At 35.1% G+C, this 13,383-nt stretch overlaps 1 protein-coding gene across 2 annotated transcripts; it reads left to right on the top strand.

Moving 5' to 3' along the window:
* The first annotated feature begins 9,528 nt into the window (after nucleotides 1-9,528).
* Nucleotides 9,529-11,722, top strand: LOC124404774. 2 transcript variants are annotated; one of them, XM_046879158.1, is made up of 4 exons: nucleotides 9,529-9,721; nucleotides 10,198-10,350; nucleotides 10,803-10,958; nucleotides 11,429-11,722. In XM_046879158.1, exons 1-4 carry the CDS (start codon nucleotides 9,562-9,564, stop codon nucleotides 11,461-11,463), a joined length of 504 nt encoding a protein of 167 aa, XP_046735114.1. In that variant the 5' UTR covers nucleotides 9,529-9,561; the 3' UTR covers nucleotides 11,464-11,722. The 2 variants fall into 2 exon arrangements, with proteins under 2 accessions (XP_046735114.1, XP_046735112.1); XM_046879156.1 differs by having other exon boundaries at nucleotides 10,785-10,958.
* Nucleotides 11,723-13,383: the final 1,661 nt, after the last annotated feature.

The following is a 13,383-nucleotide window of genomic DNA, read 5'->3' as shown; positions in this document are numbered from 1 at the left end:
GATTTTTTACACCCACTCACCGAGTAACCTGAGTTGTCTGAGTACATTTTGATTTTCGGAATTTTACTCTATCGGAAGTATCAAAATTCGAAACCTCAAGTTCGCCCCAAAAAGACGTCTTTGCTTCGAGACGGATCCGATATCTGATTACGAGTAAAAAATAGGAGCACACGAGCCATCGAAGAAGGATAAAACCGACAGGATTCCTGGCCTCGAATCCAGAATTATCACTGTTCAAAAATTTAACCAAACATAATCTCCCAGCAGGTCGATTTTACCTTTATGTTATTTATTAAATTTCCGTCAGTGAATACATGACAAAATTTTTTTTGATTTTTAACATTTAAATTGTCGTATCAACGTTTAATTTCTAATTTCCAGGTTTTTTTTTACATTTAATAATACGTTAAAAAATGGTTGAATCAACCCAAAAATTTTAGCGAACCTGCTGGAACATTTTCTTTGTAGAACCGTGTAAGGCTCGAAAGCCTGCAAGGAAGAACTTTCAGAGTCACTGCAAAATAAGGCCGAAGATAAGGACGGATAAACTGACGTAAGAAAAGGGTCGAATTAAGGAAACGGAGTGGAGATATGAAGATGGACGCTTCGTGAAATACTTAAACACCCTGCATAGCTCAAATGGGTAAAAGAGGTAGAATGAAAAGCAATGGAGATGCTCGGTATTTACCTTGCACTGTATTATCGATAGAGTCTAATCATATTACAGATTAAAGAAGAAGCAGGGCTCGATTTCTGTAAACACAAATAGTTCATATCTGATAAGACAAGCTAAAGTTTTTGAAATGATAGAAATACTTTTTCTACTACAACGAATATTTTTTTTTTTTTTTCACAGAAATTCAAATATTTCGCATATTATTTCGTCTAAAATTCTAACGTATGAATGAAATTTTTCGTAAAGAATCGTGATAATTTTTGTTAGAAAATTCAAGTATCGCTGGTAGATTTTTTATTGAAAAAAATTCATTTTTTCTAATTTTTCTTTCATAAGAAACTATGCATGTTTAAAATTTTTTGCTTAAAAAAGAAAAAGAAACAAAAAATAGAATAAAGAAATGGAATAAATGTCTCAATTTCTTTAGAAAATTCGTTGAAAATCGTAGAAATCAATTTCATCGAGGATTTATTAGTTATCTGCTAGTTTTATTGGCGTTATTGAACCGGAAATACGAATCGGATTGATTGATTTTGAAAAAACGCGTCAATGTAATTCCCAAGGGTACAACTGCTGTCGAGTAAAAACTGAGGAGACCCCGAAAAATGAAGTGAGAGTAGATCATTAATCAGGAGAAGTGTAAGCGGTATCAATCTTGCGCCTTATCTATATCGACCTGTGAGATCGGTTTTAGGGATACACACATAAATCACTGCCCGATTGTGTACAACGGGCTTATAATAATAATAATAATAAGAACATGGCAGCGCCGGCGGGAAGAATTATGAAGCGTGAATATTATGGAGAACAGAAATTGAAAATTAATTTGACGAGCTGTTGTACTGCAAACAAATGAAGAAAATTGTGAACGGTTTGAAAAAGAAAAGAAAAAAGAAAGGAAAACTCTAGCATCTCGCTTGTCGATAAAACCAAACCAATTTTTCGTGCTTTTAGGTATGAAGTAGAAAATGTGAAGCATGTTGATGAAGAAGTTGGAGTCAGCTGTTGACATCGAAAAACGTTCGTTGATGCCTGAAGTTGACGTTTCAAATCGTAGGATATTTTGAGAAAATGTAGCCTGTAATTTATTACGTTATTTGTTAAGTAAAAATATGGGTATAAAAAATCGTCAAATAAATTAAAAAAGCACAAACCACAAGCAGTTATCAATCATCCGATGATTTGTGCTTTTGAGGCATAATCATGTGATTTTTTACATATTTTATCCAATTCACATGACAAATTATGTAATAATAAATTAGACGTTAAATTCTTTACAAACATTATATGATTCGACACGTTAATATTTTCCGTCAGGAAGAGAATACTGAGAATTAAATTTTCATAAAACTAGTGCTGAAGGTCTTGAAATTGTTGAAATATTTTCAACTATTCAAGTTATTTTACAAAGCTAGTTTGTCGCTACGTTAAACAGAAGATCGTCGAGCAAAGCTGATGAAACGATGTATAATTTAATAAAATCGAAGGATTTTAATAGCGACATATTAACCATTTGTTGATAAAAGAACGATGTTGAAAATGAGATGTTTAGGACAATTCGTCTAAAAGCTGTCTAAAAATAATTGCGAGTACAGCCAACTAGATGAATTTGAAATTTTCGTCCGCCATGTTGGATCCACGATCTTAAATTTTTTAAATCTGAATTCAGATTCTTATTAATCAGCGACCCGATAACTTGCGATTTATTATAAAACATGTTCAAACTCTCTGGAAAATAAATTACTCCTTGAATTTTCACGATATTTTTCAATCAATTTGGTTTCAGTTTAAATAACAATCTACATTACATCGCAATAATTGCTTTCGAGTATTAAAAACTGTACAACTATGATACCATCAGAAATAGCAAAAAAAAGCGCAAAGAAATGTGTTGAGAAGTAGTCTAAGTATCCAAAAAAAAAAAAGGAAGAAAAACGAAAATGGATATAAAATTTGTGGTAAGAATACTTACTATCACTTAATAATATAATCAATTCGATCCTTTTAGAATATAATAGTGTGATAATTCCGTTAACAATTCCCCCCCCCCCCCCCCCCCCCCCCTCCCCCCTTATCCTCCTACAGATTTCAGTACAAATAAAAATGTACACAGAAAAAAATAAAAAGGATAAAAAAAACAACAACAACAATAATAATAATCAGGTCCGCAGAGTGAGAAGCTTCGTCAGCTGAGACGACTGACAGAAAGAAAAGAAAAAAAAGAAAAAGAAGAAAGAAAGAAAGAAAAAAATCCCCCGAATACCCGCAACATTCCTGATTACAACAAATAGCGCGTATTAAGTTGATAACGACGGGACATTAGCCCTGACTCGACGACGGCATACCCACACACGCATACGTCTACGTTATACATACACGCGTGTAAGCTACTCGTATGTACGATCGTAATCTGGAAATAAATCCTGCTCTGCAGTAGGTGTATGTATGCATGGATGTATAGTTGTACGTCGATGCTAAAGGAAGGGTATAAAGAGAGAGAGAGGGAAAGAGAGAGAGAGAGAGAGAGAGAGAGAGAGAAAGAGGGAGAGGGAGAGGAGTGTAACGAGCAATATACCCACGGCAAGTCGACTAACGGAGAATAGAGGAAGAAGAAGAAGAAGAAGGGAACGACCGGGAGAAACGGGAGCCGAGATAAGAGCCGGGAGAGGCAGAGAAGAGAAGAGAAGAGAAGAGAAGAGAAGAGAAGTGGAAGAGGGTGTCGTGGGCGCTGGGCTCGCATTCGCTGGGCGCAGACGCGGTTCCATCCTCGAGCCGCAGCACCGCCAACACAAAACCCGGCACACCGTTGCAGCAGCAGCATCATCGGGAGCATCGGCATCGGCGAAGGAGGAGGAATTGAGCGCGGACAACCGTCAGTACGTTAGTAAAGTATCCATAAACGCGACGCCGACGCCTTTGGTTCGAAGGTTCGAGGATTGATTCGACTCTGTGACGTGTTTGAGGAGTCGGTCTGATCTTTTGCCACTTTCTGGAAGCCTTCGTCAGCAGCATCGCGATCTAAGGTACGTACGTGCATCGATCATAACTTGCAGCGCCTTAACGTCACCTTAACGTCACTCTTAACGTCAACTCCGGCCTTGTTTTCAACGCTGATCCTGCCTGGACCGTCATTTCGCATTACATCTAACCCGATCGAGTCTCAGGGTGAATTACCCCACGCATGCCCCGTGTTTTCATCGATTTTCACCTAGGAGGATACGCCCCGCGTACACCAGGTCTTTTACACTCCCATCCCCAACCCCGAGACGGTTTAAAACTATCCTTAACCGACGATGATGTGATATGATATGATCCTGATGATGACGAGGATGATTTTCTTTCACGATTTTCGGACCATCGATCGACGATTGTCAGTATGGTTTCAACCGCCTTGCGCCCTCTGTGGTTCTTCTTTCTTTCGAACCCTTAAAACTCCTTCCTGCGGTTTATCTCAACGGATTAGGATACTGGATTATTTTTTATTCAGTCAATTTATCACGCGTTCCTTTGTAGATCGATATACTTCATTTATCAACTATCGCTGTTCGTTGCTATCTGTGTAATTGTATATGAAGCATCGTTTCCGGTTGTTCGATTTAACGGATAAGTCATTTCTGAACTGTGAACCGAGCGTTTTGAAACATTTTTTTTTTTTTTTTTTTTTATCTTCACCCTCTTCCTTTCGACGTATATGTATCTACATGGATAATAATCAACGTTGACCCAGATGCTCAACGTACCGTGATATGCACAAACACGTTTCGTAATAACGTCACGAGCCACCCTCCATTTTCATTTTTCCCTTTTTTTATTTAAATATTTTAACACACTTGAACATATACCTAAACACCCTCACAATTCGCGATAAATAAATAATATGGATAAAAAATTGAAAAAAAATTCAAGTCTGAAATATTGTTCGAAGTGACGAGAAAAAGGTGTCTCATCGCGATTTTCTATTTCCCATTTAAATAACATCGGAAAAATTTGTTTTAAACTTTGGAATTTTATGAAGCATCAACGTATTTGTGTACTGATAAGACCGGAATGTATTATTTTCAGGGAATATTAACCCTCTGCATAGAAAAAGTTCTGTTATCAATTTATGATAAGATCTAATCTTTCAAAAGTTATTTTTAAGGTCCTTTATTGACGTTTGATGTGAAACAAGTATAACTTTTTTTTGAAATAACGTTTGATTAAAGGATATTCAAGTTTTTTATTGGGGGTGTAGAAATAAAAATATAGAAAGATAGAAAAAAATTGAAGAAGAGCCATTATTATTGCAGAATTTAAAAATCTAGAAAAGTATTGAGATGTAGAAGAATAGAAAGGCCGGGACATGTAGAATGCCGAATTGTAGAATCGTCAGAATTTCTCTCGATAATATAGAATCGTGTACGGATTTTCGATTTTTTCCTTCCATGTTTTGACCTTTTTTATAAACTTCGTCATTCTGTACTTTGACTTTCTACGTTTACAAAATTTTTCAATTTTACAATGGCTATAAAAATTCGGTATTCTGGTCCTAAAAAATTCAACTTTTTTTCTCCCCAACCCTTAAATCGTCGGTCCGATTAATTCTTAATCTAGTCAAAGAGAAAATTCGCTGACATTTTTATGTGCTCTGAAAAAATTGCTCTCTAATACTTTCAGATTTTTATTCCCAGCCCTTAGTCTCCCTGTATATCGTATATTCCACACCAATTGAGGGTGTTTTAATTAAGTGTATTATTTTTGAATCATTTTTCAAGGTACCAAACCGTCATGTTTCATACTATTTTTTTATTTTTTTTTTTTATTTCATCTTCTTCGTTGAATTTCGAAACTTCGTTATTTTCGATTGTACGAGAACAAGATTTGCGGTGAATTGCCCATTCTAGTGCGCATCAAGAATTAAGTACAAAAAAAAAAGGCCAGCAGGAAGACTCAAGGGCTCTAAATGAAAATGTGAAAAAATTAGAGAATTATTTTTTTTTTTTTTTTGTTTTCGTTTTTTTGCTCCGACGGTGATATTTTACGAATTTAAATAATATATTTTTGAAAATAAGAGGAATAAAAATGGAGATAACGAAACGATGAGAATTTAGACCGCGGTCTTTCTATAGGTAAGGCCTAAGAACGTGATGGATGTCAACTGTCGGGCAATTCGCATGACAATCTTTGCGTAAATAATAAAATTGAACGTAATATCTACGGCGTGTATTAAATTCCCGCTGTGCGCACGGCTTGCGTTGGCTTTTACATACATACACAGCAGTGACGGTGGTGGTGGATTGAGAAATAAATTCCGCAATTAGTCTGCGAGATGCTGGTATAATGGTACCAACTAGGAAATGAAGTTGGAACGCTCTGCCCGCTGTCGCAACGATAAATCTGATAATTCGAGCAAGGAATTAAGGAGGAAGGAGGAAGGAGGAAGGAGCAAGGAAGGAGCAAGGAGGGAGCAGGAATACGAACATTTTACGAATACTAGACGGGGAACAATTTCACCTGACCGTAGAAATTATGGACAAAAAGGTGCTTTCAAGTTTCCCTTCCGGTATACCAAGATAGAGAAATTTCTAGTCGCGGTTACTATATTATTATTATTATTGTTATTATTATTATTATTAATATATAGAAGGATATTTTATACTTCTGAGTAGAAAATCAAAACATGAACAGAATTCTATTTGATTACGATCACTCGTGGTTTGCATATATATATATATATTTTTTTTTTTTGCTTTTGATGACTTGTGACGATTGTGTGGGGTGGGTTGAAATTCCGAATTTGAAAAGTTCCCGAAGCGTTGAATTCCGATTTTGATTCGTCGCGAAAGTTAATTTAAAGATTTAAAATTCTGAAGTATGGAAATTCCGAATGATCGAAGATTTTTGGGATCTGTGAATTTTTGTCTTTGTGAAATTTGATCACTTTGATTTTTCTTTGTTTCGGATTTTTTATATTTTTACGTTCGGAATCCTGGTCATTCTGATTTTTGGTACTTCTGATTTTTAACTCCAAATCGTCGAGTAAACTAAGCTCTGTGAGTATATTTTAACATTCGGAATTTTACTTTATCGAACGTTTACTTTTCCGAACTTTGTTCCGTCGAGACTTGACTCTTCGGAATCTTGCATTTTGCACTTTGTTGTTTCGTAAAAGTTTGATTTCTTCAATTCAAGTTTCGCCATCAAATAATTCGAATTACCCGCGTTTGAAACTTTTATTCAAATTTTTTTATTTTTACAAATATTTGAAGTCAATTGCAAATGCCCATTTTTAAAAACCTGAAAAAAGTCTCAGAAATCCAGTGAAAGACAAAAAACTCCCTCCGTTAAGAAAAACGTGGGCCGAAATTTTTTTCCATTTTTTTTTTATCACGTAATTCGAAATTTCCAAATTTTTAAACTCAAAATTATCTATATTAACAGAATTAGTGAAACCGAACATTTACAAGTAAATTAATCCTCATTTGACGCTTACGATTTGATCCTGTGTTAAAATTGGGTTTAAAAATTTCAAAATTTCGAAATAGGCGGTAAAAAAAAAAAAAAAAATAGAAAAAGTATTCGGCTCACGTTTTCCTTAACAACCCCCCGTGTTATGCGTCATTTACTGAATTCTTGAGAACATTTTCAGATTTAAAAAAATGGACATTCGGAATCGACTTCAAATATTTATGAAAAAAAAAAAAACCATTCAATAAAAAAATTTGAAAAAAATTCAGGCCACGTTTTTTACCGACTAAAATGTTAGAACAAAACATGAATCGAATTCGAGATGATCAGGGCTTAGAACTGCTCGAGTTGGCGTGGAATACCCCATATATTCCTACGCACAAGGGTAGCAATAACCGTATTTGCCTCGACGACTACAGGATACAAGAACAGCTTTACAGTAGCTTCCGCAGGCTGCTGCACAGACGCGTTTTATCTGCGCCCACTTCTGAGCCTCCGGCGCGTCTGTTTACCTTCACTTTAAGGTTCAGAGGGTGCCCGTAGCTTTTCCTTTCCGCCCGTCGCACTGCCTGCAATATTCAAGGATTTTCATTTTACGTATTACTATCCAGCCCTCGTCCTTCCACCCCCGTTTCTATGGCGGCGAATTTGTGCAACTATAACAAAATTATTGCTCATATTACGGATCGCTTCGCTCCTTAACTAACAATCAGCGCGTTCTAAATTATTTACATTTATTTATGCTGGAACGAATTATTGTCGCCAATATTTATCGAGTATAATCATACCTTGAAATGGGTTCTCGGTTTATTATTATTATTATTATTATTATTATTGTTGTTGTTGTTGTTGTACATGTAATATAAGAATTATGAAAAATAGTCGACTCTTAGTGATGAGTTTCGAAAAAAGATGCGTTAATCCATTCGTGAAAAAAAAAAAAAGTAAATCGTAATCGTTTAATTGTTTTGAGATTAATTTTTGCGATAACGAAAGCTGGTGAATAACGAATTTAATTTTTGCGGTGAAAATTTGAAATGTTGTTTGTCTTTTTTTTTTTTAACTTGAATTTCTTTTGATTATATTTGTCATTTTTCGTAATATCTCTCCGAGTTTGAAAATTGTACATAAATATTGTTTTTCTACGATTGAAACGGTTTGAATGAGCTTGAAGTTGAACGCGAGTAGCAGCAAAAGGCGACGCGCATGGCATGAAGTAAAATTATAGCTGTACATACATTACAGAAGCGTAGGTTGAACAAAGTGAAGCATAAATGATGTAGTGAATAGTATAAATATTAACGAGATGCCGCTGTCGAGGGATCAGTTTATTCCTGAAAATACGGAAGAATAAAATTATTGCAAATATGGCGTTAAAAGTAGGAATCTAATGTATAATTATAAAATATTGGAAGTCTACACACGCGACCGTTCAGATGGAAGGAAAAATTGTCTGATAAATTGTGATAAAGAAATATATGAGAAGGCGGATTAATACAATAAAAAAGTATTTAAATAATTTTCAAAAAATAACCAGCAAATTCGAAGAAGGTATATCTATAATGTGTGAAAGAAAGTATAGTCGATGCTGCCCCTCGTCTATTATTAGCCACGGATTCTGACCTGCGTGGGGTGCAGCGAAAGAAAACTGTATATATGTATAAGTATTTTATGTATATATATGCATAGCAGCGTGCAGCATGCACGTGCATAATGATAAACTCCGTGGGTCTTATAAACACGCCCGGGAGGGAGGGAAAGAAAGAAAGAAGAGTTATATTTACGGTCTGTAATACAAGAGTATAACGATAATATAACACGAATACGTTACACGAGCTTTTTCAGGAGATTTTTTTATTTATTCTTCTTCTTTTTTTTTTTGTTCTTCTTCTTCTTAAACAGAGAAACGAAAATTAGTTTGGTAATATTTTTGCTCTCTTTTCGATTAAACGAAAGGTTTAAAACTATACAGTTATACTGTGATTTTACACACTTTGCAATGCGTGATCTGGTGGAAAAAAATAACACTAATGCAATCAGTTGACCATTGATCGTCTTTTTTTCACGTATGGATAGTGGAAGAGGTATATTGTTGATTATTTTTAATTAATTTATGTCACATGAGTATTGTGAAAGCCCAAGAATTATGATTTACCTTCATTAAAATTAAAAAACTTAGGTTATGTGGTGATAAAATGGCGCCGAAAATCAGGCTCTGACGTCATGAAGACATTTTCCGATACATGCACGACGTTTTTTGTGTTTTTACGCGGGTAGACACTTATTAGAAGTAGATGTTAGCGAAGAATGATTTACTTTTCAAATGCAAAAATCCTAAATCCTGCTGAGATTTATAATATACACGAAAGACAAAACACAAGAGAAAAGCTTTCGAGTCAATAATTTATGGACCATCATTCTCGTCACCCACAGTTATAATGAAGATCTGCTCGAGTCTGTTGGTGATCAGCGCCGCGGCGCTTATTGCGATTGCCGTCGCGACGCCTGTACAGGATCAGCTGGAATATGCGGGACTTTGGGACGACGACATGCACGACGAACTTCTCGTTAGAGTTTCACGAGGTGCCAAGGATCGCGGTACGTTCATAATTAAACCTTCGTCAAATGCTCTCCTTGTACCGTGAGTTTTTCTTCAAAGGTCCTGCTCGACGATTGAAACTCATCTAAGCGTGACCAATTTTGTGAAAATGTTTTCAAATAACTATCACAGAGAAAGAATATTCTAGACCTACCTTATCGACGGAATCGGTAAAAACTACCCTGCCGACGAAGTCGGTAAAAACTTCACCTTGCCGACGGAGTCAGTGAAACTCTACCTTGTCGACGGAAAGTTAATATACGAGAAGTTATTGTCAGCAAAGGTTTGCTTCAGATTGCAAACACGGATATCAGTCAATCAAAATTAAACAAGTTGAAGCATGCGCGCTACGATCCGGTCCTTTCAAGAAAAACTCCCAGTACGATACCATCGATTCAACATTTGTGAGGTTTTTTTATTTTTGACTTTCTAACGCTATTGTTATATAATGTATGTTATTGCTACTAACCAGCAGTTTCCGCCGGTACAGCGTCCTGCAGGTACGAGAAGAGCGACTGGTCGGCTTGCGATGTTAAGACGAACACGCGGAGCCGGACTTTAACCCTGAAAAAGGGCGACCCAAAGACGTGCGACAAGATCAAGAAACTCGACAAGAAATGCAAGAAAGGTAGAGAATTTTCAACATCGGTAAAACATAGCACCTTCTTTTTTTTTCTTCATTTCTTCTTTTTACGGGTTTTCTGAACATATCTATAGTCGGTGTAATACCTAAAAAAAACTTCAAAGTCCTGTAGTACATACTCCTACATTTACCGACCAAGCAAGCTCTCTCTTTGCCTTCTTACATCAAATAAACAAACAAACGAAAAAGGTTCAATTTTTTGTGGCGATTTTCGAGATATGAGTAACCTTCTTGAATTTCGCTACAAAACAGCGACGCATTGTAGAAATTTAAAGCCTTTCCGCTCGTTTGTTTATTTAATGCAGAAAGAAAAAGGGTGAGATTGCTCGGTTGGTAAGGAAGAAGTACTACATAACCTTAAATTATACCCAGACACGTGAGTAACGATGATAACAGAGTTTTTCGTTGTATGATTATATGCGTGGCGCTGAGCACAGAGTGTCGCTACGAAAAGGGAACATGGAGCGAATGCGTCGATCAGCAGATGAACCGGATAGACAATCTGAAACCGGACAGCGATCGTTCCTGCGAAAAAACGCGACGTCGTACAAAGAGATGCAAGCCGGAAACCAACGCGAAGAAAACTCCGAAAAGTAAGTTCCAACGTCATCCTTATTATTATTACCTTAATTTTTTACATGCATTACGTACCCTTGAAAATTTTCTACCACAAATATAATTATATTCACTTTCCTCCGCGTGATTTCGCGGTTTCCCACAAATAAAATTTATGTATACATATAGCGTGTGTCCATGAGGAAAGTGCGTACCTTCAAGTCGTTCGAATTTGATTGGCCGACAGTTACAGGATTGAGCAGCCAACACAATACCAATCGCGACTTTCAGAAAATGTCCCTAGATGCCCGCCGTTAGCTGTGGGCTTCTAGGGACATTTTCGGACAGTCACTGTTGGCCAATAAAATTCGAATGACTCGACGCACGCGCATAAGGGGGGCACTTTCCTCATGGACACACGGTATGTAAGGGAGGGAAAGACATAATTCACGAATATGATAATTATATGAGATCGGAAAAATACACCGAGTGTTGTTTCTCGTTCCAGGCGATCGGTCAAACAAGAAATCTGGTAAACAGTAAATTATCACCGCTACATAAAAATCATCAGCACTCATCGATTATAATAATTGTATAATATCGCGTATGTGTATACAGCGCCGCATATCATCCGATTATACGGCGATTATATAAAGAAATTCTTAAGTTTCGGGGTAGAAAATAAATCACCCTACTTCGTTTTATCATGACTCATTTCCTTGTGTGTTTTTTTTTTTTTTTTTTTTTTTTGTTTTTAAATTCTTATTGATTTTTCTTTACACCCTTTTTTTTAACCATCAACGTTAATAATTCTTCAACTAAAATATTATTGCCAAATGAATTAATTATTTAGTTGATATATACATTATATATGGATATCTTAATAATACTATATACGTATATATTATATTAATTATAATAACAATTATCATTATAATTGATATTATGTATAGATAATATAAAATTGATTATTGTATTATTATCATTATTATTATCATTATTATTATAAACATTATTATTGTTGTTGTTGTCGTCGTTATTCTTATTATTAATATTGCTATTATTTCCGTTCTGTGCAAGATCGCAGATTAATATAATGTACGTAATTGATTCGTCGAAATTTATGAAAGTAAGGGTCAAAGATATTAAAATAACAATTGCTTCCAATTTACGTGGCCAAATGATCATCTTTATTGTAGACATTTTATTACGCATTTACACGAAATCATTCGTATTTGTACAATATTATAATAATGTCGTAATTATCGATCGTTTAGGTTTATATTATTATTATTACTATTATTATTATTATTAATTTTTATTATTATTGATATGATATAGTTATCGTGTGCTATATAGGATATTTGTTGAAGTTTATAATCACGTTTTGGCCAGATCTTGTTATTATACCTAAATGTAATAATAATAGGATTTAGAGAGTAAAAGAATAATTTTAGAATATCGAACATACCTATATAATGACTGGAGTCTTTGGCCTGTTGTTGCTTAATTAACCATCCAACTGCCCAATAATCGCTGCTATACACACATATACATATAATTACTAATACTATTTATATGTATATAGGTATGTATACATATAGAAAAGTCAGAAACGTATCAAGGCAACAAAATATATTATAAATTCTTTCGATTCTGTTTGGTCAAGTTTTTTTCTCTCCTTAATTATTTTGTATTTCGGTGATATTTTTTATTTTTATATTATCGTTGTTCAGCATCTCGTTATTTAAACTCGTCTACGCATTACGGCGGAGTACCAAATACGCATTTACAAGTAGTCGATAAGTAGTTGTCATTTACTACGTGTAACCATTAGAAACCGCCAAGCATCCATATGGAAATATGGGCAACCAAATATTCAGTATAACATAATCAAGATTCAAACAGACTCGTCTTTCGTTTTGCATCGTACGTACGTCGAAATCTTCGATGACGCTACATGTGGTACCTAAGTGTGTTTTTCGTTAATTTGAAAAAGTTCGAAAACGCCAAATTCCGAATTTTAATTTTTTTCGTGGCGATACTTTAAGCAAAGAAATCAAACTTTGACGAAACACCAAAGTTCGAATGGTGAGTATATTTTAATTTTCGAAATTTCATTCTATCGAAACTTTATTTTTCGGGATCTTGCATTTCGGAATTTAACTCGAAGCCGTCGCATTTGTGTTGTCTGTAAAAGTTTGATTTCTTCATTTCAAGTTTCGTCGCCAAATAATTCGTATTCGTAGGCACTTCCGTAAAATTATTCCTCACAATATTTTTTTTTTCTCCTTTGATTACGAAATTCGTTCCTGAAGTCATTAAAACGTACAATAAACTCCTTATACGACGAATGAAAGAGAATTAATAAGAATCTGTACAGAATCGCGATATGTGATACATTCGGATACACTGAAGTCTCGGAATTTCTTGGAATTTCTTATACTCAACGAAATTATAATA

This window comes from Diprion similis, chromosome 3 (genome assembly GCF_021155765.1).
Source record: "Diprion similis isolate iyDipSimi1 chromosome 3, iyDipSimi1.1, whole genome shotgun sequence".
Taxonomy (NCBI): domain Eukaryota; kingdom Metazoa; phylum Arthropoda; class Insecta; order Hymenoptera; family Diprionidae; genus Diprion; species Diprion similis.
Note: the sequence above shows the minus strand (reverse complement) of the source record. Positions and strands in the feature narration are given on the sequence as shown.

Bases quoted from the DNA above. Each gene is read 5' to 3' on its own strand.
- LOC124404774 (XM_046879156.1), top strand. From the start codon at position 9,562: ATGAAGATCTGCTCGAGTCTGTTGGTGATCAGCGCCGCGGCGCTTATT. The intron at 9,722-10,197 runs GTACGTTCATAA...ACTAACCAGCAG, and splicing joins ACGAGGTGCCAAGGATCGCG to TTTCCGCCGGTACAGCGTCC. The intron at 10,959-11,428 runs GTAAGTTCCAAC...TTCTCGTTCCAG, and splicing joins CGCGAAGAAAACTCCGAAAA to GCGATCGGTCAAACAAGAAA.